The sequence below is a fragment of the Podarcis cretensis genome (assembly GCF_951804945.1).
Source record: "Podarcis cretensis genome assembly, chromosome: 9".
NCBI lineage: Eukaryota > Metazoa > Chordata > Lepidosauria > Squamata > Lacertidae > Podarcis > Podarcis cretensis.
This window is the reverse complement of record NC_137178.1, coordinates 39,185,752-39,212,030: the sequence shown is the minus strand read 5'-3', so window position 1 is coordinate 39,212,030 and position 26,279 is coordinate 39,185,752. Positions and strand designations below refer to the sequence as shown.

The following is a 26,279-nucleotide window of genomic DNA, read 5'->3' as shown; positions in this document are numbered from 1 at the left end:
GCTAAAGTAGAAATGATAATATGTTGAGAAGCAAAAATGTAGGAATGTATCTTTGGCACATTGTTAACTAGAGTTCAAGGAATCCAGAAAGTAGGATTTTAAGGTTAGAAAGTGAGTGAGCAAAGCTGTCACACTTGTTATAAAAAAGCAAGCAACCCTGTCTGGCCTCTGAAGCATTGCGTCTGCATCAGCTGCTTGCACTTGAGATTACCCTTATGTTCTGAGTTTGCCTGAATACCTTTGGGTCAAAACTCATCTTTCGCCATAGCTTCTATTTTGGGAATGCCTTTGATTACAGCTCGCTCTAAAAAGTTCGGAAAGATAACGCACGGAAAATACACGTCAGAAAATGTTTCCTAGGCATTTCCCTCCCTTCCTTACCTGCTTCAGATGTTCACTGAGAGCTATTCTCAGATTGCTTTTTCTCCTGTTCAGCATTTCACAGGTCATGAGGGTGTAGAAGAAGGCGGTGCACGCAAGCGGCATGCAAAAGTAGAAACCAAAGAGCCACCAGTCCTTTGCTTTGGCATAAAACTGCAGAGGAGAGAACCAAAACGGAACAACTTATTGTTCAATGCAATGCCTTCTTCCATTGACACCCGCCAAAGGCAACATTCAGAAATCAAGCAGTAGGAGTACGTTCCGTTTCATTACCGTTTGACTGCCCTGTTTACACTCGCATGTATGTGGGTACACACAAATACAACTGCCAGTTGTGACAAGATAGTGTCTTCTACCCTACCTGAGGCAGCAGACAAGATTAGGTCCTCTAGAATAGGCCATGTGGCCCCAGAAAAGAATAGCTAGAGGGGGGCTTAGGAAAGCTACTTTTGCTCCCTAACATCTGTCCCCTGAAGTGGTCTGCCTAAGACTAGAGGCAGCCTTGTTTACTCAGGTCAAGGCACCTTCCAATCTGTTTTGGCTTGGGACTTGTGACCCTTTGTAGACGTGAAAGCATGTGCAGAAAGAAAGCAACCAGGCAAAACTGACCCAAATCTCAACTTTCGAATCCCAGGGATCCGTGACATGGTTACTAACATTTGTGCTAAAATCAAAGGGCAATAGAAGTCTTGCTAAATGGCTTGTCCCAGTGAAAACTCTGCTTTGTTACCTTTTAAGGCTTTTGCGAATGGCTTTGATTCCAAAAGGTCCAGGTTAAGAATGTCTTGTAAGTGTAATCGTGCTCTGCTATCAGTAGCAAGATTAACTGTCTTGCTCATGCACCAGGCAGAAAGAGGCCACTTAAGCATGCACTAGTCTGGAAAATGTGGAGCCCAGATTGCTGTTTCCAGTGACTTTCAATGTATGGTTTCTTTAACCCCCCCTGGCCAGAATGTAACCCTTTACATGGTATGTTTACTATGTGACAAGAAGCAAGGTGGCTGGGATATCCCAGTACATTTCCCAATTAAAGTTAAAGGCTGCTGGAGATTTTGGGCGAGTATCTTTCACAAAACACTTCACAGTTTTGCTAATAACTATAAACATTTCTTCGCCATTTCTAGAGATAACACACATGCACAAACATAATCCTTTCTCTTGATTATTGGTCACTGGAAGGTATGTGTATAAAGGGGAATCCTTGTTTTCTCACAATATTTTCCCATCGGTTGTTAATTCTTAGCAGATGTCATTTTCCTTGTTCCCACACTGGAATATGATGATGTTAATAGCTGAGGATTACATGTGGTTCTTTGCTACTGTTCAAAGGAGTCAGAAGTCTGCCGTTCTGTTTATGCATATTTCAACAGCAGAGCTAGCTTTGGAAGAGGAAGATTAAAGCTTTTACCACAAATTAATATATTCTTAATGAAGCAATATTTTTAGCCATTTTATAATTGCAGGCTTTGGCTATATGGAGAGGGGAGGAGAGAAAAAGAGTGACGGGGGGGGGGTGTGTGTGTGAAGGAAGGAGGGAGTTGCACAGGAGAGCAATTTACTTCAGGCCCTTTAGCCTGGGGCCTGAATGTAAAACTTTCTCATTTCAAAAATCTTTCACAGATGATGCCACTGAATCAATGGCAATGCTGTGAGAAAGTGCTAGTTAGCTAACTGTTGGCAGCCATGGAACTGAAGGAAATGCTTCCCTTGAGATATTTCACGTTAAAGTAGGGCAAAGTTTAGACCAAAATGGATTCTTATCTGTTTGCTTCTTTCAGCTATTTAGATGGAATCAAAACAATAAAAATAGCATATTAGAAACAATAACACCGAAAGATTGTCAGGTCAAATTTAGCCTCAGAGAAGAGGGAATTGCCTCAGTTTAGACCTCTATTGTCCAGACAACTCCTTCCTTACAACTGTCCTCCTCTTGCTTTCATGTTGTTTCATGGAATGCTGTCATAAGGTGCTTGAAGAAGTTGGAGGTGATAAGCACCCTGCAGGGCCAGGATTAAATGTATTTCTGCACTACAAAGCAGGAAAGTGGCTACTGTGCTTTTGTGGATTCCTACACCAGATCTTTTTATTACTCTTGAGAGGGCTCTAGGAACTTGTCTGAGTTTGTTGGCTTGGTCACTATTTCTCTATGCAACAAAAAAACTTCAAACCTTCTGGCTCTTTTGCATGTTTCAAGGCCTCTTCACACAGCCACCAATAATACAGCAACCATGTATAAAACATCTGCCCATGCAATCATCTACAAGTGCCTTTTGTTGTTGTTGTTTAGTCGTTTAGTCATGTCCGACTCTTCGTGACCCCATGGACCAGAGCACACCAGGCACTCCTGTCTTCCACTGCCTCCCGCAGTTTGGTGAAACTCATGCTGGTAGCTTCGAGAACACTGTCCAACCATCTCGTCCTCTGTTGTCCCCTTCTCCTTGTGCCCTCCATCTTTTCCAACATCAGGGTCTTTTCCAGGGACTCGACTCTTCTCATGAGGTAGCCTCATGAGAGCCTCAGCTTCATGATCTGTCCTTCCAGTGAGCACTCAGGGCTGATTACCTTAAGAATGGATAGGTTTGATCTTCCTGCAGTCCATGGGACTCTCAAGAGTCTCCTCCAGCATCATAATTCAAAAGCATCCATTCTTTGGCGATCAGCCTTCTTTATGGTCCAGCTCTCACTTCCATACATCACTACTGGGAAAACCATAGCTTTAACTATACGGACCTTTGTTGGCAAGTGCCTAGTACATGCCATATTCAATGCTAGCTTGCAAGCTGAGAAGAAGTCAGGGACTCTAGAGAGCTGTTGCCAGTCAAAGTGGACAATACTGAGCTAGATGGACCAGTGGCCTAACTGGATATAAGGCGGCTTCTTCCTGTGTTCCAGTGAATAAAAGAAAAGCATGTTGAATCGGGCCAGTGGCTTGGCTAGTCCAGCATCGTGTTATCACAGTGGCCAACCAGATGCCTGTGAGAAGCCAGCAAGCAGGACCTGAGGGCAACAGCAATCTCTTCACATGGGCTTCCCAGAAACTGGTGTTCAGAAGCTTACTGCATCCAACAATGGAAGTAGAACACAGACATTTTGTCTAGTAGCCATCAATAGCTCCACCCTCCATATTTTTATGCTGTTGGATCCTTTCCCACTTGACTTCATATGAACACAAGAAAATGCTTTACAATAAATCAGGCAATTGGTCTTTCCAAACCACAACTGCTTACATTTACTTTCCTAGCCCTCTAAACAGGAGAAGCCAGCAGGGAATTGGACCTGGGACCTTCGTCATCATACAAACATGAAAATTCACAGGAAGAAGGAATTTTCCTTGGTTCTATCAAAACAGTACACCACATGTAGATACAACAAATCTATCTTCTCCCACTAACGCTAAATTGCTGTGGGGGGGAAGCAATGCTTGAAAGAATACCAAAGGGTGCATCCAACCAATTTAGAATTTTAAAGGAGTGACACTTTGGGCATTTTAAAGCTGTAAAAGCTAAACTAAGATGTCTGCAAATGATTAATTATGGCAATTAAGCTTACACGGATCTTCCATCAAGTTTTGTACTTTGATGTAAGTGACACAGGCATTCTTTTGTTTGCCGTACGAGTACACATGGAACTAGTCTTCTACAGGAAACGTGCTCTTTCACATGTTCCCTAAAGCACTTGGCCTTTTGGGATTTACATCCTAGCACAAATATTTGAAAGAAGGGCTATCAAAAACAATAATAGCTAAGAGGTTTCTAAGACCACTGAAAATGAGATAACCATAAAGTTCTACTAAAGTCAGCTGACATGATTTATTGTAACATTTGCTACTAGACTTAAGGAGAGGCTTTCCCTTTTAATCCTCCATTCATTTATTTGGAGCTTACGTGACTATGTCTTCTCTCTGCTCTACATTCCCTTCTTCAGCTACACAAAAATTAACATTCTGGAATTGGATGTCACCAAAATATAAGGGGGAGGAACCCTGTTGCAATTGAAAGTTTGCTTTTATAATGTTTTGGGAAGGCAGAATGGCAGACTATTTTTCTTAGGGAGAAATGGGGTGGGGTGGGATTTCCTTATGTATTTAATAAAAACAGATTATAAGCAGTTGCACATGTCTTTTGCACAGTGTTTTATTGGGCTAAACAATAGCAGCCTCTGAGTTTCACTGGCCATGAGTTTCAGCAGAGGGATAACAGAGGAAGAGGCTATTTAACACTTTCCCTACCAACATTTGCCCCCACTCAAAACCTTTCCCCCTCCCCGCCACACACAATGTTCTTCCTTCTGCAGGGAAAAAGATACTGGATCCCTGTAGAAACAAACAGGATTGAGGGAGGGGAAAGGTAAGAAAACAAAGTTAAAAACAGCCCTTCCTTCCACTGAAACTTGCAGTCCCTAGATGTGAACATTTTCAGGAACCAGGGAAAAGTGTTCAGGAAAGAGAATGGTGTTATTAACATGATTTTAGTAGAAAGAGGTAAACAGAGTGAGGCCGCTATAACCTTTCATGGCTGTCTATGAGCTGGAAGGACATCTCTAGTGGCTAAACCATGCTGATACAAACCAGCTAATATTTAAAGGGTTTTGAATAATTTTATAAAAAAAAGATGGGAACATTTTGGATTTCTCCCACTGTGCTATGCTTGGGCACCTGGGGTGTTGTCCTAACCTTTCCCATATTTCCATCTCCATATGAGCCAACCTTTCTCTCCACTCACTCAGCTCTTGCCTCTTCTCCCATTCTTAGTCCTTTTATCCCACCATTCCAGACTGCCCCACTGCAAATGGAAAGATAACAACTGTGGCTGTATTTTGATACATACGGACAAAAATGTGGTATTAGTTAGGAGCATACAGGAAACGTAGAAGTTGCCGTTGTATTCAAATTCAACAGTGGTAAAACCAATTGCTTCTGGGATAGCCAGGACAAATGAAAGAATCCAAATTGTAATGATTTCAATAGCGGTGATCAAGGGGACTCCAATTCCTTGAACACGACTCCAGGAGGCAACCGCCCGGTACCTAAATAAAACACAGAGGCATTAATTGCAAGCTTCAATTCTTCATTAAAAGGTGGAGTTTTAAAGGAAAGCTTAACATGATTGGTGCATTTCATGATTCTTTACAATATGAGGTACTTAATTACCCATAATCTGGCAATAAATGAGTGGATTCGTGTTTTGTAATCTTGGTATTATCACCATGCAAGTGTGTGGAAGAAAGGGTCTCCATCTAACCATTAGATTTGAATGGTTTTCGCTTAACAGCATTATTTGGGGTCTCATAATAAAAATCAGTGCAGCTTTGAATCAGTGCATCTTGATTCAAAATGGAATCCAATCATATTGAAAAAAACTGCTACTTGATCTCATGACCATTATGCAATCAATGTTTGGATACAATATCTTAAGGTGTCCAAATGCATAGTGAATAGACAAACAACTTTCTATAATATACAGACAATTGTGGACATAATCCCACACCACAGCAAGATAAACAAGAGGACTTAATTCACATAATGTGGGTTAATTTGTTTGTTTGTTTATAGCACAGTTTTCCCAGGGGAGCAATTACAAACATTTTAAAAACAAAACAAAGCAATTTAACAATAAAATTAAGCAATTCGATAAAACGATAGAACAAGAAACCAGCAGCTGCATCAGAATAATAATAATAATAATTAAAAAAATCAATGCTGTTTGAAAATAACTCAAAGGATGTTTTTCAGTCCTAAGGATTTTTTTTTAAAGAGCTTGTGTCTGGGATACAAAAGGCAGAAGTGTAAGTAGATCAGATGAGAGTGTTCTGTAGAGAGTGTTGTGCAGCTGAGGTGCCACATCTCCCTCAGATGTCTAATTTCAGAAGGTATGGGGGACCCCAAAGAAACAAAAAGGAGACACCAGGCAAGCAGGCAGCAATGAAAAGAAGAAAAGGAGGAGCAGAACCATTGGGGCATCCTCACGGGGCAGGGGTCTTGACAGGTGCCCATCCATGCTGATGCAGGCTTTGGCTAATGGCTTTGCTCCATTCCTTTGCCAAACATCATTATTATTTATTAAATGTATACTCTGCCCTTCATCCAAAGATCATATGGCAAGAGGCTGGAGTTAATCAGCCCATTGGGATCCAATCAAAGGAGAGACCCATACATAGGATTGGTACGGGCATTTGAGCCTCTGGTGCATGCTGCCCTCAGGCAGGTCATCCTTGACGCTTGGATTAAGAAGTCTAGATATCATGTCATCTTAAAAATGCTTCACTCACTTAAGAGGACCTGATCATTTCCACACTTTTACTTTGTCTAGAAGCTATTAAGAAAATTATCACATGCGATTACAACACAGGATGAAAGCTTTAACCTTAAAATAAAACCAAGCAGCCACAGTGCAATCCTGTCTACTCAGAAGTAAGTCCTACTGAAATCAATGGAGCTTTCTCCCAGGTACATGGGGTTAGCAATCCAGCCTTAATATCATAAACAGCCATTAGTTCTGTAGCTTTCAAAATCCAGAGTCATTACACTACTTTTTGACTCTCTTCATTCTTGTTCTAGGGGAAATTGTTCATAGAATGAAATTGTAGAACTATTTACCTGTCCACGCTTAGAGCACAGAGGTTAAGGACTGTGATTCCCACTGATGCTTTCTGAAGAAAAGGAAAACAGCTGCAAAGAAACTGCCCAAAAGGAGACATCCCAAAGGGCCACTGACCATGAAGCTAAAGGATGGATAAGAAAAATAATGGGAAATGTTAAATGGCAGTGTAGGAAAAAATGAACACATACCTGAATCTCACCTTGCCTGTCCTCGCAACCAATTAACATTCTCCATATCAAAGTGTATGTTTTTCCAAAGTCATCAGGTGATCCCAGGTTGTCCCAATGAAGAGGGGGATTCACCTACATTTATTGATTTGAAATGTGTATATACTTCTTTTCTATTTAACATTAAGAATTCATCATATAAAAAGTGACATTAAAAACAGCTTAACCGCTTTAAGAGAAACAGTCTAAAATCATGTAAAACTGGGGCACACACAAGTGTGTGCAACAGAGAATGGTTGAATAATCTAGCTGCTCTGTCTTTCACTCTATTAAGTCTTAGCTACTGAAACCCTGTACCACCAATCAGGTGTTCAGGAGTTGGGAGACAGGGAATGATGGAGGGAGTGCAGCCAGCTAAGGAACACAACCTCACTGATTACTTTCAGTCAGCAAGGAAACAGTTTTAAAGCTGGCCTCCGCAAACACACTCAAAGGTGCCAGGTTTGATGCTGCATGCTTCACCATAGACAAACTGAAGGAAATGACCCCCCCCCCCACACACACACACATAAACAGTCACCGAGGGCTCTGCTATTAAAAAAAGGCAGGGGGCTTAAAAAAAATAGAAGCTCACATCAGCACCTTCAATAATGAAGTGGGGGAAGTGGATTCTAAAGTTATTGTATCCTTAGAGATAAGTGTAAACAGTGATCAAAGCTTACAAAATAAAGGAGCTTAAGTTTTATTATTTGGAAAGACAGGCAAAGAAGGAATATTTGCATAAGAGGTCTGGAAAAAAATCTGTTGATGGGGAGGATATGATCAGTTTCTTAATCAAAAGGTGGGAAGAATTGCTCCCAGATGTCAATAGATATGCTTATGCAAGCTAAAAGGATCCAATATCATTAGAAAACGGAGATGGCATATTACACAGAGCAGTGACAAAGAGGGCAGCACACGTCCTCTTTCTCTTGAACTTCCAGTACTTTGGGATGAAGCTCAAACAGTGCACCTTGGCCTCAATATAACACTCCAATGTGGGGCAACATACATTTGTGGCTAAAATGTTAAAAATCACACACACACACACACACACACACACACTGCATTGACTTGCAGAGTGACATACCATGCTGGGAGGCAATCTTAAATTTGACTGTAATCCCACCATAGATAGATCTGCCGCGAAGGGGCCCCTGCTGGAACAATATGGGCACCACGACTGGCACAGAGAAATACCGTAATTTGAAAGACGCTTGTAGGCTGCAGTTCTAATGAAAAATGGGCCCTCTCAGTCCTGGAATTTAATTTTTATAAAATACAGATAGGGTTACTAATCTCACTATTAAAGAAACATCTGATTTGGCCCTATTTGACACCAGAGAGCAAATACATTTCTGTAGTCTGCTTTTTCAAGGATTCAAGGATAACATCTGATTTAGTCTGCAAACAGATGTCAGATCCTATGCCTTCAAACTCTGTTGGCTTTCTAGATCCATCCACATGTCACATTTGAACAGTTAGATGTATCAAATACATTTTACAGATGATACATTCCGCAGTCTGTGTGGTTTCAGTAATCCTAGACCCCGGTATAGAAGACATTGCCCATGTGTATGAGGCAGTACAGTATATTTATGCCAGGCTCCCAGATAATTATATGAGTGCACCTTCTGGCTCAACCTGCTTTGTTCACTCACTGAGTGGAACCTTGGGAAGGGAAGCCTTAACTGAGCTCACTGGATAGCTCAGTTGGTTAGAGCATGGTGCTGATAATGCCAAGGTTGCAGGTTCGATCCCCATGTGGGACAGCTGAATATTCCAACGTTGCAGGGGTCTGGACTAGGTGATCCTTAGGGTCCCTTCCAACTCTGTGATTCTGTGAATGTGCAGGATTCACAACAGGGAAGGAGCTCTGTGCTTACAGCTGTACATGTATACGCTCTTCTTCTTCCCAAATATTCCTTGTGCAGATGGCAGATACAGGGCCAGTTCAGCTGTACACTCCATGTGTATGCCAAATGGATGCAGAGTTCTCTTGTGAATAGCTCCTTGGGGCCTGGTCTCTTAAAAGCTTCACAAGGGAGGAAGGTTTACTGTTCAGTACTGTCCAGCCTTACTGTGATTTCAAAGCTATTGTCTTTCAAGGCAAATCTGCAGCACAATCTCTGACAAGAGTGGAATTCTGTCCACATATTTGTATGCTAAAGTCAGAAACTTTTGAAAGATTTCAATACTCTGCTGCTGTAATTCAAGAAAACTAACCAGACAGCCACAACTTCCTGAATATCCCCTCCCTCTAATCTTGCGTTTTCCACGCTCAACCCTGTGAAGCCGTAATAAACAAGACAGAACATTCCATTTGGATGATTTCTAAATGTCACCAAGTGGGCTTCAGTTTACTTGGTGGTATTTATAATTTTTTTTGGCACCGTTCTTGCACTGCTGTATAGAAGACGCTTCTGTGCAAGATGCTTTTAACATCTACGCAAGCATGCTGATTAAAAATGGACCGTAAGATCCAGAGGAGGGAAATCAATTTCCAACCATGCTTTGGAAGGTGCATGCTACTTTTGAACATGGTCAGTTAAAGTTTCTGGCTTTGGAACACAGCCACCTTCCAAACTCTGCTGGTATTAAGATGGCATGGATTTAAGGAACATAGGAGTTCTCTTTCTGGACTGAACCACTTAGTCCTGGATTCAGTTCCCAATAATGGCAATCTCGATTCCCTTGGAATATATCACAAAAAATGTAACGACTATGCACCGACCCATTCAGGAGGCTTTTATATGAGGTAGTTACTGGCAATGATCCAACATGGGTGATTTGCGTGGAAGGCATAATAACAGTGTACATTTCGAATGCACAAACCAAATTGGCGGTACATGGTGTGGACCAGGGAGCACATTTCTAGCCATGTGGCAATGGAAACAGGCACATTCAACCAAGGAATTCAACTGGATTTGTATTGTTTCCATGTAAATGTTTTTGGGCTGGGATCCATATGTCTACTCTACCCCATTGACTAATGATTCTGTTCATGCAACATTATACTTGCGCGTGCGCGCACGCGCGCACACACACACACGTATTTAGAATGATAGCAAATCCATCCTTCTTCCCGATATGCTTATCAGCTGGTGTAAAAGGTGGACTGTATCTCGTTCTTGGAATCAGTTAAAATATTCCCAAGTGGAATTTCTGGCTGACCAACAATTTGAGAGCTGGAGGAAGTGATCAGAGGAACATTTCAACAGGAAATGCAAACATCCTAAAAGTGTATATTGCAGACTCTGCAGTGCTACTAGCTATGGCTGTCTTGGCACAGCTTCTGTCCCCACCTGCATTTTGTAGTAGAGGCCAAGCAATTAACATTCTTGCATTTATCCAGTTTCTCATCCCACCCCAGTTGAACAGCACTGTGTAACTACGAACGGGCCATATAACCCTTGCATGGAAGCAGAAATGCTGATTAATGAATTATACATTCATAGTAGCTCATATACTGGCTGGATTAAAGGAATGTGCAAATGTTACATTGAAAGAACAAGCTGATTGATAGCAGCAACCCTGTATACTAATAGTGATGCATAATGGCTGATGCTTGACCGATAGTGGTCTTCCTATATACTAATAGCAGATTAATCAAGTGCTGATCTTTATGTAGCCAAAACAACATCATCTACATACAACTTCCAAAGAGGGGGTTTCAGTAAGCTTGGAGGACCTCCAAGGTTTGCAAAAGTACAAGCAAGCTTTAGGAGGAAAATACTGTATGGAGGGGGGAATGAAAACACCTCCAAAAACCCCATTGAGGCACAAGAATAGTCAGTGGTTGTAGAATGCTGAGTATGAAAAAATGGAAAACCATAGAAGTGGGACACAGAATGAAGTATCCTGGAAAAGGGCTTGAACAAAATTGGCTGAACAAAATTTTGTCTCAGGTTCCACTTGCAGAGCTCTGTTCTGTGCCTTATTTCTTTAGAAGATAAATAGGGCCCACAATTTGTTTTCTTAGATTCCTGTGTTGTTGTTTTTTTAAAAAAATGTGTATATGTACACACATGCTCAACTCAACTCAACAACTAGAGAAAATTAAGGCTTGGACATACATGGGCACTATGTGTATGTACATGCAGACAATCTCTGTCTCTCACAACTTAAGAGAAAGTGACAGGGAGTGATCTGTGAGCGATCGGCATGGCTTGTGGTTGAGACCGTGTGGGAGGAAGTCTGGCCCAAACCATTTACAGCTAAATTTTATTCAAAACAAAACCAAAACTTTGTACTAATGCCAGAGCATCCGTCTGTTAGGACTCAATTCATCTTCAAAGAACGCTAAGAAAAAAATGGTTTTATAACCAGATCCATTGGACTGAAGAGAGAAACAATTCTGGAATAATGACAGAAAGATTTTAATCCAGTTTTTAGGAAAGGCAAGTCTGTTTTTCCAACATAAAATCTCAACTAAAATGTGAAAGTTCATAGTTTTTTTGTTTTTTGAAAAATGCTTCCACCACCCAAAGAGTCCTACGTTTAAGAGGCAAGAGGACAGTGATAGAGAACATGCTTCTCCTGCTGAAGCTCCTAGATTTAATTCTTCACAACTCCACTTAAAAACAAAAAAGTCTGCTGGGCTAGAAATATTTTTTTTTATCTGAATCTTTCAAGAGGTGTTGCTGATGAGAGGAGTCAATACTGGGCTAAATAGGGAAGATATATAAGGCAGCATCACGCATGGGCTGGTTGTTCCTCGCTAACGTGTCAATCTTTCTATTGCTGGACAACTTGCAAAGCAGCTCATAAAATGCATACACCAGCCTCTAAAACTTGAATGCTTTAAGGAGAAAAGGCCCCAAAACACACTTGCTAGGGAGAAAGTCTCACTGAACACAGTGAGACTTACTTCCAAATAAACATGTATATGATACTGTGGTAAATTAGGGAAACAGGGGAAGTTGCCTGTACCAAGTCAGACCGTTGGTTCATCAAGCTCAATACGGCACTGAGCAGCAGGGCTGCTCTATGAATTCAGGCAGGGGCTTTCAAAGCCCTACTTGGAAAGCCAAGAACTGAACCTGGGCCTCTTCTGCGTGCATCTTTCTTCACAGGGGAGTTGCTCCATCCCTTTGATAATTTTGGTTGCCCTTTTCTGAACTTTTTTTCCAACTCTACAATAGCATTGTATAATTGCATTATTATACTGGCAGTTTTATTTTCAGTTCCCTCATCCCTGCATGCCACATGGGACATTTAGAGCAAGGGTATGAAAGGTTCCTTTTTCTATGGGCAGGAACATGGGTAGGAGAGAAATGAACCCCACTCCACCCCTCTCCCCTGCTTTATTGCACTCTGCTGCTTTCAGCAGCTTTCTCTCAGCCCATCTCTGATAACTGGACATAAGCCAGGCAGGGAGGAAATTGCTTAAAGCAATGGAGTGCAGTGAGATAAGGCAAGGAAAGTGTGTGTGTGTGTGTGTGTGTGTGTGTGTGTTTTGTTCTCTTAAAGATTGCCACCCTCCCACTCATATATGAATGGATCAGACACATGCATAAAACACATGTGGCTCCCCCTATCACATCTATTTTCGTCCCACAGGCTGGTTCACACAAGCATGCTGACCACACTGTCGAGAGACAATTGGCATGTTTGAACGTGGCATCACACATAATCCAAGCGCACACTGTTTTTCAGTGGAGTCAATTCACACATTCAATTATCTACTTGTCAGCATGTGTGTATGAGCAGGGCCCTGAGGCTACTACCTCTGATGTTCTGCATATGGGGCAAAAGAAACTTAAACAATGGTATACAGTGCCATAACTGTAACATGCCTTTAAAGGAGTTCAAGATGTCACACTCATAACGAAGTTAAAAAAGCCCGGAGATTGATTATTGCCAGGCATCTGCACACCATGTATAGAAACTGTAGTTTCATTACAACTAAAAGCTCACCAAGAACAGACGCCATATTACACACAGATATAACCATCATTTTGCGATACTAGGAAGGGTGGTAGGAAAACCATTAGGCTCATGAACTTCAGTGAAGACTAAAAGGAGTGGGGAAAGTGGTTTATTCGGGTTTATTATTCTGTCACATAATCCAAAGTGACTAAGACTGATCCCAGCACTCCCTACAGTTTTAAACTTGAGTCATGGCCAACACCACATCATAAATCAGAACTCCAACACATTCATTCTGACAATCTGGAAGTGTTACTTTGTCTTGTAGAGAATATTCTCATCATGCATCACTATAGTTTACTTGGCCAAGTTTCTGAAAAAGATACCATGAAATGAATCTCCCAGTGGTGGTGGTATTATTATTATTATTATTATTATTATTATTATTATTATTATTATTATTTCTAAACCACTCTTCATTTATTGTTGTTGTTTTGACCATCATGGTCTTTTCAACCTCAGTGGCACACTATATAGTCTCCCTTATCCGCAGAAATACAATTGATCCCCATCTCAAAAATTTGGCCCAGTATAGCGAGAGGCTAAAGCTTCTCCTTATCCCAGTTTTTACATTGCTTTTATACTCTTTACACAAGTGGGAGTATGCTGGTTTTCCCCCTGTGTTATGATAAAGGTGCAGTCACTATGTTCTCATTTAGTGTGGGATCTCATAATAGCCCAGCATAGAAAACAGAGCAGGTTTGCTCTCCACATAGATGTGATGTTTCTTAAATAGACACCATGCAGGAATTTTATTTATTTGTTGGTGGCATTTCTTCCCCGGTTTTCACCATAAAAGATCAAGGAGGCAGCTTACAATAATTAACTATACTAAATACAATTCCAATCAAAAAGATAAAAAGGCAAAAAACCCCCCATAAAAATAGAAGATAAAATGAGGAAGTAAAGAGCCATTAAACACTCAGGAGAACAGGACAGAATTCACAAAGTGCCTAAATGCCAGCAGAGATGGCAAGGGAAGTGTGAGGGCTAATAGCATAAGATCCCAGATTCTGGATAAAACATCTCTAGATATTTTAACATCTCTAGTTAAAAGGGTCAGGGAACATCTGATGTGGAAGACCTCCACCTCAAATTCTGTAGAGCAGAAGCAGCTAGCCTTCAGTTTGGCAGCCATTTTGTTCTGGCCCAGGACTTTTTTTCAGCCGGAACTCGCTAGAACTCAATCCAGCACCTCTCAGGTGAGTTCCAGCACTTCTCAGGTGGGCGCCATTGCCATTCTAAGAGAAAGAGGGAGGTGTTTATGGTGAGCTCCGGCACCTCTTTTTCTAGAAAAACAGCACTGTTCTGGCCCAAGACCAGCTTTGACAGTGACAGCAAAGAGGAAAACAAAATTAAAGCTGGGCAATAAACCTCTTCAGCTACTCTGGGAAGATCAGCTGAATAGAGGGGTTGTGTGCCTTGTGTGAGAGAAAGAGAGTAGCATGGCCTCCCTTAGCTAGTCCATCACTGATTTTAAGCACTGGTTTGTGATGTCCACAACTGCATCTGGATCTGGTAAGATAGAGCTGAAAGTCATCCACATAAAGACAGCACTCAACTTCAACACTACAGATGCCATCTCACAAAGGCTTTTAAATAGCACAAGGGAGAAATACAACAGCCAGTGAATACTGTGACACAAATGGCATGACAATAGCAGCCCCTCAGCAACACCTTCTAGAATCTGATTGCCAAGTTGGGGCAGGGGGAATGGGCTGACCATTAAACAATGCCTCCATCCCCTAATGTGTACAGATGATCAACCACAGAGATCTAGGAGAAACATGCTTCCACTGTCTAGCACTGTCTAGTTTTGGGTAATTTTTATTATCTATGAATGCCTGGAGCTTAGCTGTCGATGCTCACCTGTCCTCCCCAAGCCATTACAGTTAATGGATTACAACAACAAGAAGAACATATTTATATGCTGAAAGGAGTGAGGGGCATCATCTGTCTGGCCCACCCATTCCTTCGCATCAGTGTTTCAGCTGCTCTCCACAAGTCAGCTTCTGCATACTGTAAAATGAGTGCACAAACTGTAAACATTGTGGTGCTTTACCTTATATATGTTGATAGGGATATCAATGATTATATAGATGAGGTCTCCCAGGGCCAGGCTAGCTATCAGTGCATTGGGGCCATTCCTCATACACTTGTTCTGGTAGATAATCCGCAGCAGGGTTGCATTCCCAACAAGCCCAATGATGAACACTGCACAGGATATTGCTGTATTGATGTATTTGAAAGTGTCCATAATTTTAGGACGTTGTGAACAATAGATATAGGTGCGGTTGGGTTTATGGGTAGGGAAGAACAGCTTAGATTCTGTTTCAGAGGAAGTTGTGACAGGGTTAGTCAGGTTTGACTGGTAGATGTCAGAACCATCAATGATGACAAATCCAGTTATGAGAAGCACCAAGACCATCTCAAAATGAAACGCTTCCATCTTCAAATCTTCTGTATTGGGAAATCTTCTGTATTTCAATAGTAGCTGATGGACTTATTTCACCTACAGTAAAAAAGAAGGTAATATTTATGTTGCAATATTGGCAAACTGCAACATTTATTTGTATATTTTCATAGAATTGCAGAGCTGGAAAAAACCACAAGTGTCATCTAGTCATCTAGAAAAGATGCAGGAATCTTTTGCCCAAGATGGGGCTCGAAACCCACAACCCTGAGATTAAGAGCCTCACGAACTTTTAATTCTAGACAGAAATCCAAATTAAACTTTTAAATTCATTCATTCATTTGTAAACTTATATCCAGCCATTCTATAAAACTATAAGCAAAGCAGCAAAGAAGGAGCAAGGGCAACAAATGTACAATAAAATACAATCACGTAAAATAGTATTGAAAGGTATTAAAAAATAAAAAGCAGAAGCAGACAGATCTATCTTAATCGTACCACCTTTGGATCCAGCTCAATACATTCAGAACTGAGGGGTTGTTTATTATTTAAATGGTTGATTTTAAACAAATGTTTGTGAAGGTAAATTCAGTTCCTCTAAAATCAGTCTCTGTTTATTTACACAACTTCCATTTGCTTTTGTTAAACCCGCCCCATCTTTCCCTAAGCATATTTCTTTGGAAATAAATTGCTTTGAAATCAGTAAGGAAAATCCAAACATGTATGATTAGAGATTTTTCGAGAACTTACAGCTATAAAATTAATAGTGTGCATACTGGATGCTGAAAAATGTTTGGTTGTTGGAACATAAGCAAGACTACTTTCCTTAAAATTTTAAATTACTACTACTACTTTTTTATTATTATCAGAAATACCCAAGTCTCTTTTCTACAGGGTCAACAATCACCAAAGCAATAAAGCTACTGCAAGCCATAAAGGCTGCTGCAAAGTCCTGATCAGAAGCACGTAAACCAAGTAATTCCCATCCTATGTGTCATGATGCCTCATCTGGGGGAAGTAGTGACAGGACTCTCTAGCCTCTGGGAATTTAGGCTTCTAGGAATGACTTTGTTTGTTAATAGAACACCGAGATCTACCAGCTGGAGAATGGTGCAATTGATATAGTCTTCAAATTAAAGACTTTGGAGCCCAGGATTTCCCCCCTGCCCCCGAGAACCAGAACTGAACTGAACTGAACTCACAGTCCTCCAACACAAAAAACCCACTCCTGGTTTTACCCACCCCCTCACATACACACCCACCCACTTTCTTCATTTTCTCTGTACAGTACTGCTGTTCTGTTAATGTTATTATTGATGGCATTGTGGTTTTAATTTTATGACTTTAATGGATTTTTATTATTACTCTGATACTTCTATAGCCCATCCTGAGACTATATGAGGAAGGAAGGGAGTATGAGTATGAATAACAACAGCAGTGGCAACATATTCAGTAGGGTGGTGGTGGCAATTTCTTGCTGCCATTGTTAAAAAACTGGGAATCAAAATATTTGCTAGTCTACTTCAAATCTCGCTGCCACCGCCACCAGTGCGTACGATCTACCAGTAGAACTATAACTGCCTCTGTATCTAACACAGAATATAATATGGAGAGGAGAAGCTCAGTGTACAATCCAACCAGGTCACCCACATTTACTTGAAATTGAGTCCCACTGAATTTAGCAGGGCTTACTAACATGTAAACATGCATAGGTTCACTCTCCACTTGGCCTTCATTTCAATAGTCTTTTAATTACCGTTTAAAAAAAATATTAAGAAGCTGGGGGACGTTAAGTGCTAAATTTCGGCTAGACTGTGGCTCAAGACTACACTTTGCACTAATTGTGTTTTTCTTTCACAAACAGCCAGTGTAGGACCCCAATCCAGACCAGGGTCATAGCTGAAATTGCTGGAAATGGCGAGCAGGCAGATTTCATCTCAACATGGAGATAAACTTCCTAATTGTTAACAGCTGTTTGGCAATGGAAAAGGCTGCCTTGGGAGGTGATGATCTCTCATTCACTTGATGGATATGAGTCTGGACAGCCGCTTCTCAGAGATCGTGTAGTTGCATTCTGCACTGCATACTCACACAGAGCAGGTGGTGGGACTGGATACCTCCAAGGCCCCTTTCAATTCTGTGATTTTATGAAAGTTTTAGGATTTCAATTAGCTCATCTACTGACTCATTTTTTTAAAAAAAGACTTCCCCAAATTTACAGTTAGGCAATACTTTTATTGGGACCAACTGGAACGTCCCAAAAGTCGGGCAAGTTTTCAAGTTCTGCAGAACCCTTCACCAGGCAGACTGTACACAAAGCAGGCAGTGAAGAGGAGGACAGGTACAGTGGTACCTCGGGTTACATACACTTCAGGTTACATACGCTTCAGGTTACAGACTCCGCTAACCCAGAAATATTACCTCGGGTTAAGAACTTTGCTTCAGGATGACAACAGAAATTGTGCTCCAGCTGCGTGGCAGCGGCAGCAGGCCCCATAGGCTAAAGTGGTGCTTCAGGTTAAGAACAGTTTCCGGTTAAGTGCGGACCTCCAGAACAAATTAAGTACTTAACCCGAGGTACCACTGTACCTGTAAGCTGAATGAAACTCACTTCTAAGTAAAAATGGATAGCACTACAGGTCTGGGTATATTATGGCAAAGGGCACTTTAGATTGTTGCTATTTTGAGGCTGAGATTCAATCACATATCAGCAAATGCAGGTTGTGTGATTAAACTGGATTTGGTGCTCTCGCACAACAAACTTGATTCCTTTATCTTCTTTTTAAAAACTTTTGCAATAAGGAAAGTGATAGGAAAATGCGCCGAAACATGTAAGATAACAATAACACCAACTTCCTAGCAAACATATTAGAATGAAAGCTCAACAAGTAGCTGACGTTATATAACCCCCTTGTAAGCTTTCTGCAAATCAGAAACAAACCCTATTAACAGAATTCAGTATTGCTATTGTTATTAAGTGTGTTAGGATCACAGCCTTACTTCTGACATGACTAACACTGACATCAGTGATACAACCAAGCCTAAAGACATCCAACATGGGCCATTGAGTTCAAAGGAACGGAAGTTTCTGCCACAGCATGTGCCCTGAATGGAATACACACACACACACACACACGGGATTTTATGATCTGCTCGTGCTAAACTTGGGTTTACTTGGAAGGATTTACGTGGAGATTCTTCCAAGCGATGGCGGTGTCCGCCGATAGCAGACGGGACCCGGGATCGCACACCTGCAGGTGAGAAAGCAGCAGGGAGCGTAGGAGCCAACTCCTAGGGGTTGAGGTCCCTTCGCCCCCCCCCCAAATATTTGAGGGAACTGGATCCCCTCCAAAAGAAGTTGATGAGCACTAGCATTCAAATGGTGTGATCATGTGATCGACTATGCGGAGCGGGGCTTACCTGCCCCCCCCCCCATATTTTATTCCAGTTGGCACCCTTGGCAGGGAGCGATGTTTAAAAAAGAAAAGCGGCAGGAGGGAGAAGGGAGAAGGGTTCAGCAGCAGCAGCCCCCTCCCCTTTTCCGTGTCTGTTCCTCCAGCAAAGCAGCAGCTTCACATTATGGCTGGTTCCCTGCCTTATTTCGGGCAAAGACCCAGCACTTGCTTGTGTAGGGGAGCTTTCCCCTACAAATAGAGAAAGAGAGAGGGCGCGCACGCGAGAAAGGAGGGAGCGGAATAGACGAGCACCGCTTGCTTCCTGCACCCAAGAACCAGAGGCCAACTCTCATCCCTCTTCCCCGTCCCCGGGTTTTCCAAACTCCCTTCTTCCCTCGCAGAGAGAGACAACAAAAAAGTACAGTATCCCCGACGATCAGCCACGCGGCGTCGGTCCACCCACCGTTTTGTCCCGCGGAATCTGCGCGCCCGCGACGTCTGGCGTGGCTCCGGCCCGGGAGAAAAAGGACGAGGCGAGGAAGACGCCGCCGCCGCCGCCGCGAGTCCAGCGGGGCGCATGGGAAGCTCTTTGTAAGAGACGCGCAGCGAAAGTTGGAAGGAAGCTGCTCCCTGGCTGCTTTCCCTCTCGGAGATCCCTTTCCTAGCGAAGGCTTCCTAAATCCTCCAGGCTCCGTCTGGTTGGGTGGGATTCCGACTCTCCACCTCCGGGCAGAGGGAAGTCGGATCAGCCCCCTCCTTTACCCAACCCCCCCGTTTCCGAGGAGGGGGAACGACTCTCTCTCTCTCCCCCCCCCCCCCAAAGCCAGACGCTTGCAATGTTCAGAAGAAGAGCATGCAACCTCAAAGACAGCCTCCTCCGCCCCCAGCAAAATAAAAGGGAAAAAATGAGTGGGGGGAACGCTAAGGGTGGTGGTTTTTTTAAGCAGTTCCTCCCTAGACAGGAGGAGGGGCTGGGGCTGCTTCTCTTGAGAAACCAGGATGAGGCATCCCACCACCTTAGGGATCTGCCCATGAGGAAAGCTTGGGAGCGGCGAATGCTCCCAAGGGTGGGCTTCACTGAAACAAAAGTGGGCCGCAAATGCCTAAAAATAAAAAGCAAGGAGTGGATCCTGAGTGGGAAAGGGATAGGTACCAGGAAATAGAGGGGAATGGTTCCCTCCAACCGACTTTTTATAAATACAAGTGTTCATAGTTGTACTTCTTTAGTTATGTTTCAAGGTCTGTGGGGCTCCCTGCCACAGCAGTTCTGCAATGTGACCTTCCTTCGCAGCCCCCCATTCCCCAAGAATGCTTTTAAAGCCTAGTACTGTAGCTTTCAGTAATAAGACTTAGGTATCAGATTGACACCCACACCGGAGGGACAGCAGGAACTATTAACAAAGACTGTTCATTAAAGGTTACGTTTTGTTGATTAAGGGAACACTGAAATGTACTTTGGGGTCCAACATGTGCTTGACAAACCCTTTCTAAGGACTCAAGAGCCTCTGACACCAACCACTAAGTGGTTTTTACCTCAGGCCAAATTCCCTAAACTGCCACCTCGACCAAATTTATTCACGCTACAATGTGGTCCAACTACTCCGTAGAATCTGCCTTTGATGCCAAAGCTCTCCCAGTTGTACTAAGATTTTAAAAACTTGCTCATGTTACCTTGCTGTAAGACTTTTACATAGGGCAGCCTCCTAGCCAAACACAGTCGCCAGCTTCCTTCTTCTGACTTCACCCGGAATTAAAGTTGTCACACCAAGGATCAGGGGTACCAACTTGAATAAAATATTGGGAGGGGGCAGGTAAGCCCTGCACCATGTAATTGATTACATGACACAGTGCAAGTACGCCATTTGAATGACAATGCTCATCAACCGGGCAGGGGTCCCCTCAAGTATTTTATGGGGGGAGGGAGCGAAGTCCCTAGTTGGCTCCTGTATCACCGGTTTTCCCAAGTGACATTATTCTAACACAGTTGACTGCCCAGTGACTAGACTCTCCAGCCAATCAGAATACGTTTCCCGTACCAGCCAACATGAATTTACCTGATCCAGGCCCTGCCTATGAATACAAAAAGCAATACTGTGATCTAAAAGAGATAGACCACATTAACAGGGACAACAAGTGATGGGGAATAGCAATACAAGACCTTGAGAAACTGGAAGGATGACCCTGGAAGTAGAACGATGTTTTGTTTGCATGTTTTTGGTGCCTGAGTCACCCTTCATAAGAATGATCCTGCAGAATCTTCTGCATCCATTTTCTAATCTGAAGAGCTCTCAGAAATGTTTTCACTAAAATGAGTTGGGAGAGGAATGGCACCCTCCACCACTACCTCTGTTGATTGTTCACTTCTTTCAACTTCTTACATTGTCAGGCATCATAATGGCAGATGGTGCTCAGTCAGCAACCTCAGCGTTTTCAGGAAATGTCCAGAGGCCATTTGTTCTCTGAGGCAGTACTGAGGATGGGTATGCACTAGATCAGGCACCCCCAGACTCAGCCCTCCAGATGTTTTGGGACTACAATTCCCATCATCCCTGACCACTGGTCTCGTTAGCTAGGGATGATGGGAGTTGTAGTCCCAAAACATCTGGAGGGCTGAGTCTGGGGGTGCCTGCACTAGATGCTCCATAAATAAGAATGGGTATATGTTCTTTGAAGGACTTGGTTTATACATCACATTGTACTTCCTTAAAGAGAAATGGGGGGAGGGGGGACATTTCAAGTTTCTCATAAACCGCTTCCTTAATCATCTCTAAATGAAAATAAATCTTCAGTAGGTCATGCATAACATGGAAAGTTAACGACACTGTTTCTGTTGGTTGGGGTTGCAGTGTAAATTATGTTACAAACCTGCTGAAGGATAGATGTATTCTAATATTTTTCTCACGATAAAATTTGAGCTGTTCTCCTTTCTTCCAAGGGATAGATTTCCCCCGAGCCATTAATGAAACTATCATCTTGGAACTTCTATAGAGTGGAAATATTAAATGTAGAATTAGGAAAGCAAGGGAAAGTGTACAGCCTCTCTGCATAAGGCCTGTCTGTGGTGCCTGAAATGTATGTTGTCTTTTTGTCCACGTGGAATGCTCAGAGATGAGTAATGTAGTTTAGTTCAAAAACAAAACGTGACTTTTTTCCAAGCTATGAATTGGAATTTTCCAACAATTTAGTGACATACGTTAATTCTGAGCTGTTAAAATGTGACCAAACATGTCACCCAACACAATATTTGCGAGTGATTGATGTTAATAGTTTTCACACACAATAAATGCCTTTTGAAATTATATTTATTTATTCAAAATATTTATAGGCTGGTTTTCCAAGGCTTCCCATAGGCATCTGCTAGGCCCTTATGAGAACTGGATGCTAGACTGGATCACTGGCTTGATCTTGCACAACTAATCGTATGGTCTTAAAACACTGTTTCACAGCAACAAAAGGACAGTTGTGATTAAATATAAAGTGAGGATAGCAGTATGTGGATGGAATAGCTTGTTAAGCAATTTTCCACATTAGCACTGTCCTTCAACTGGTTAAAAACAGGCAGCCTGAAATAAAGAAATAAAAAAGGTATTGTAAAACATTTTCCATGGTTTGTGCCTAATTTTTTTTTTTAAAAAGCATATTATAAAACATTTTCATAGTTTGTGCTGTGTCAGAGAAGAAGTGAGTCACGAACCACACAAAAGTCATTTTACAATTGCCTTTTGAATTTAATTGGGGCTTTAATCAAATTGCCTAGAAGCATGTGGCTTGTGGATTGCAGCAGGAGAGAAAGGAAAGAGGGGGCTATATTTTAGCCTTCACTTTAACTGATATGAGGGGGCAGCAAACAGAAGCTTGGGCAAAATACATCACAGAATTTCACATGTGCCAAGTGATGGTACTAGTCGGATTACTATTAAGATGGACCAGCAGTTGCCATATCTGGCTTCAGCTCCAACCATCTGTTGCTGACATGGTGCTATAAGTGCTGCTGATACTTTTTAACTGCTGTCATTTTTGCTGCTGGTTGTGCTGAAGTTCCACATATATTTTCCTTAAACTGCTCATTCACCTGAAGGCCCCAGGATATCGTCTAAAGAAGGGATGGGGAACCTGTGCCCCTTCAGGTGTTGTTTGACCAGAACTGCCATCAACCACAGCCACCATGGCTAATGGCTGGGGATGATGGGAGTTGTAGTCTAACAGCATCTGGAGGGCCACAGGTTCCCTGCCTCTGACCATAACGGTTTGTTGAAACTTGAAAGCATGCTTTCACTATCTATGAGACAGGGAGATAAAATTTGCTTCAATTAATAACAATTTAATTCCTTTGTGTCAAAGAGTTGGTGGGGTGGGGGAGCAACCATCTGGGCAGAAGACGCTGTTATTTTTATTGCTTCCTCTACATATTTCCCCCCCCCCCCACTCAGTTTTTGTTGGCAGATCATGGTTTATATTCTGGCATGGGTTTTAAAGTGAATTCCATGTGGTATACACTTTTTATTTTCAGCGATCAAAGACTGGAGTGTAGAAATCTGATGCTGATTCTTGTTACCGCTCATTTCCATGTAGCCAATTGTTAAGGTAACCCACACAAGTACTTATATCTTAAAGTCTCTTCTTTGTCTTATGAGCTAACATAAGACAATCTATGGTCCATCTAGCTCAGTATTGTTTAAACTGACTGGTAGCAGCTCTCCAGGTTGAACTGTCCCATTCCTACCTGCGAGATGCTAGTTACAAATCTCTCTTTTGGACATGCATATGTGGTCACTAGGGAAGAAAGGACCTGTCCATTTTGGTTCTCTCGGTTTCTTATCTTCGCAAACTTAAATTCAGTTCTCCCCATTTTACAGCAATTTACAATTTTTAACTCAAATTTATCTTAAGCACATTTTTTAATATGGAGTTTTGAGCAACATGTGCATTGTTGCAAGCAATTTCCCCTTAGAATGCATTTTGGTATGCTATTTTCACTAATATCTTCATTTTTATGCACACTTTCCCCTAATATGTGCATTTTGCAAACAAAGGTGGTTGGGGAACTACATTGCAAAAATTCAGATAAGCTGCAATAGTTGAAGGACAGCTGGAGTTTTAGTTCACCTATTGTTTCAGAAAACGTGTGTTTGATAGATTCAAATAAAGCAGAAGAAAAGTAAAATCAAAGCTGCTTATGTGTGTCTGTCACTTTGCAGAGGAGTCCCCTTTCAGCACACACAGGGGGAAGTAACTCCCCTCCACACTTCCAAATACATTCTGAAATCCAAGTCACGTGGAACCCATCATATGGGTTTACAAGGGTTGCTTTCCTCCTGTTGTCCCATACACACACAAGGCAAATAATCTCCTCTAGCCATGAATTAGTAACCTTGAACCAATCAGCCATTATCTCTCAGCCTATCATATCCTACAGGGTTGTGGGCGTGAAGAAGAGAATCGTATATACTATCCTGAAGTCCTTGGAGGAAGTACAGTATGAACAAAACCAAATATTAACAGGAGACGCCAACCCCTGATTTCTACACAACATAAAGTTATTTTAACCAGCCACATTTTAAAATGAAAAGTGGGGAACGGGAAGAATCTCTAAACAAAAACAAAGAAACCTTGGGGGAAATGAATTATAAAATGGTAAGAAACATTTTGTATCACATGCTGGAACAGACCCCTCTCTCCTCGATGTTGTCTTGATGGGTTTTCCTCTTCTTCTCCTCCCCCTCATCATAAGGATTTTCATCTTTCATGACCAGGGTTGGCATGCTTCGCAGAACATTGCCCAAAATATAGATATACTGAATTGACATCAAATATTTATAACATTGGGAAAATAGCTTTGTTTTCTCAGAAATGCAAAATGACCACACACACACACCAACAGCCTTACGATTGCTATTATTAGGATATGTTCTACAACTGGCTCCTGGCATGAACTGATGGAAAAAGTCAAAACCTCTTTATTCAATAGTGAGCTGGTCGTCTTGAGAAAAAGCAAACATTTGAAGAGCAGAAAAGGTCTTTTCCAAACCAATTATTCCAATGTGGGTTTTTTTAAGATGCATAAAAAGAGCCTTCCTGTACCAGACCAAAGGCCTGCAGCATCCTGTTCTCACACTGTGAACCAGATGCCAAAGGGCAGAGGCAAGCAGGACCTGAATGAAATAACATTCTCCTCCTCAGGATGCTCAGCAGCTAGTATTCAGGGGCACACTAGAATGACTAATGGTCGCCATTAGTCTTATCCTCCAGGAATTTCTCTATAAAAGCTTGTCTTCCTTTCTTCCAAGCTTGATCAACTCATGCCTGGCTATAACTGAAGACTGTTGGGTGAACAGAAGTAGTCTTTTTAAAGTGTCAACCTGCCTGCATATTAAGATTAGTGAAGGACCCTCTCCTGGTGGGTGCTGCCTTAAACGAGGCATGTTCTCATGTAGGAAATGCATTGCTCTGCAACCCCTGGATTGTGTGCTCTCCTCCATTGGTTTTTACAGGGAGGCATGCTGCAACAGAAGCAAAAGCAGAAAGCTGTGTGCGCAAGCATGCATGTGGAGTCAGAGAAAGAGTGACTGGGAAAGTTCTGAGAAGATGGCTGTTATGAACATGTTTTGAGGCTGGGCTGTCCATGCAAAGTGCCCTCTTCTTATGCAAAGTGTCATTTCTCCACAATTTGCACCATGTAAGTACTTTATGTGGCATGAGACAAAAGAGAAATACCCTCATGCCATGTCATTAGTGCCCTGTCATTAGTGCCAGATTTATGTATAAGCTAAACAAGCTATAGCTTAGGACCCCACTTTCTTGGGGCCCCCCAAAAATTAAAGGAAAAAACAACTGGATGTGCATTTCCAAAATATAAGATAAAAAATAAACAAAATAAAACCTACATACAGCAAGTGTTTTGTGTTGTGTAGGCTCCTATGATGTACATATTTTTTTATATGCAGATGGCTTTAGATACCTATTAGGTCCATAAATTACCATATAGCATATATTCAACACAAAAAACAGTGACAATTTATTGTTGACAAAGGACAGCTGGACATATAAAGGGCTTCATTACCTTCAGTAGCTATGGGCCTCATCAAACCTAAATCCAGGCCTACCTGTCATATACATAAAGGGCTCCCTGGCATGGGTTTATAGTCTGTGGAGGGGGGGGGGATGGTGTTGTTGGGTACAGAGTTAGCTAGACTCTTCCTGCTTCACAGCATGTTTTGACTCCCTATTGAGTGTAACTTACACCACCTCTTTTTCCAGAATAATGTTACATCAGCAGAGGTGTCAGGAGGCAAGTCCAAGAGAGTACAGGATTCAGACTAACCCTGCTCTTCCCCTGATACACTCTTGATCATGC

At 42.0% G+C, this 26,279-nt stretch overlaps 1 protein-coding gene across 1 annotated transcript in view; it reads right to left on the bottom strand.

Annotated features, from left to right (window-relative positions):
* EDNRA (endothelin receptor type A) overlaps positions 1-19,796 on the bottom strand; it is a 28,740-nt gene extending 8,944 nt beyond the window's left edge. Inside the window, exons 1-5 of the mRNA XM_079990620.1 lie at positions 19,389-19,796; positions 15,180-15,629; positions 6,977-7,101; positions 5,208-5,406; positions 382-534 (exon numbers count right to left, since the gene is read on the bottom strand). Coding sequence (XP_079846746.1) covers positions 382-534; positions 5,208-5,406; positions 6,977-7,101; positions 15,180-15,566 — 864 coding nt within the window. The 5' untranslated portion in view covers positions 15,567-15,629; positions 19,389-19,796. The remainder of the gene's footprint in view (positions 1-381; positions 535-5,207; positions 5,407-6,976; positions 7,102-15,179; positions 15,630-19,388) is intronic.
* Positions 19,797-26,279: the final 6,483 nt, after the last annotated feature.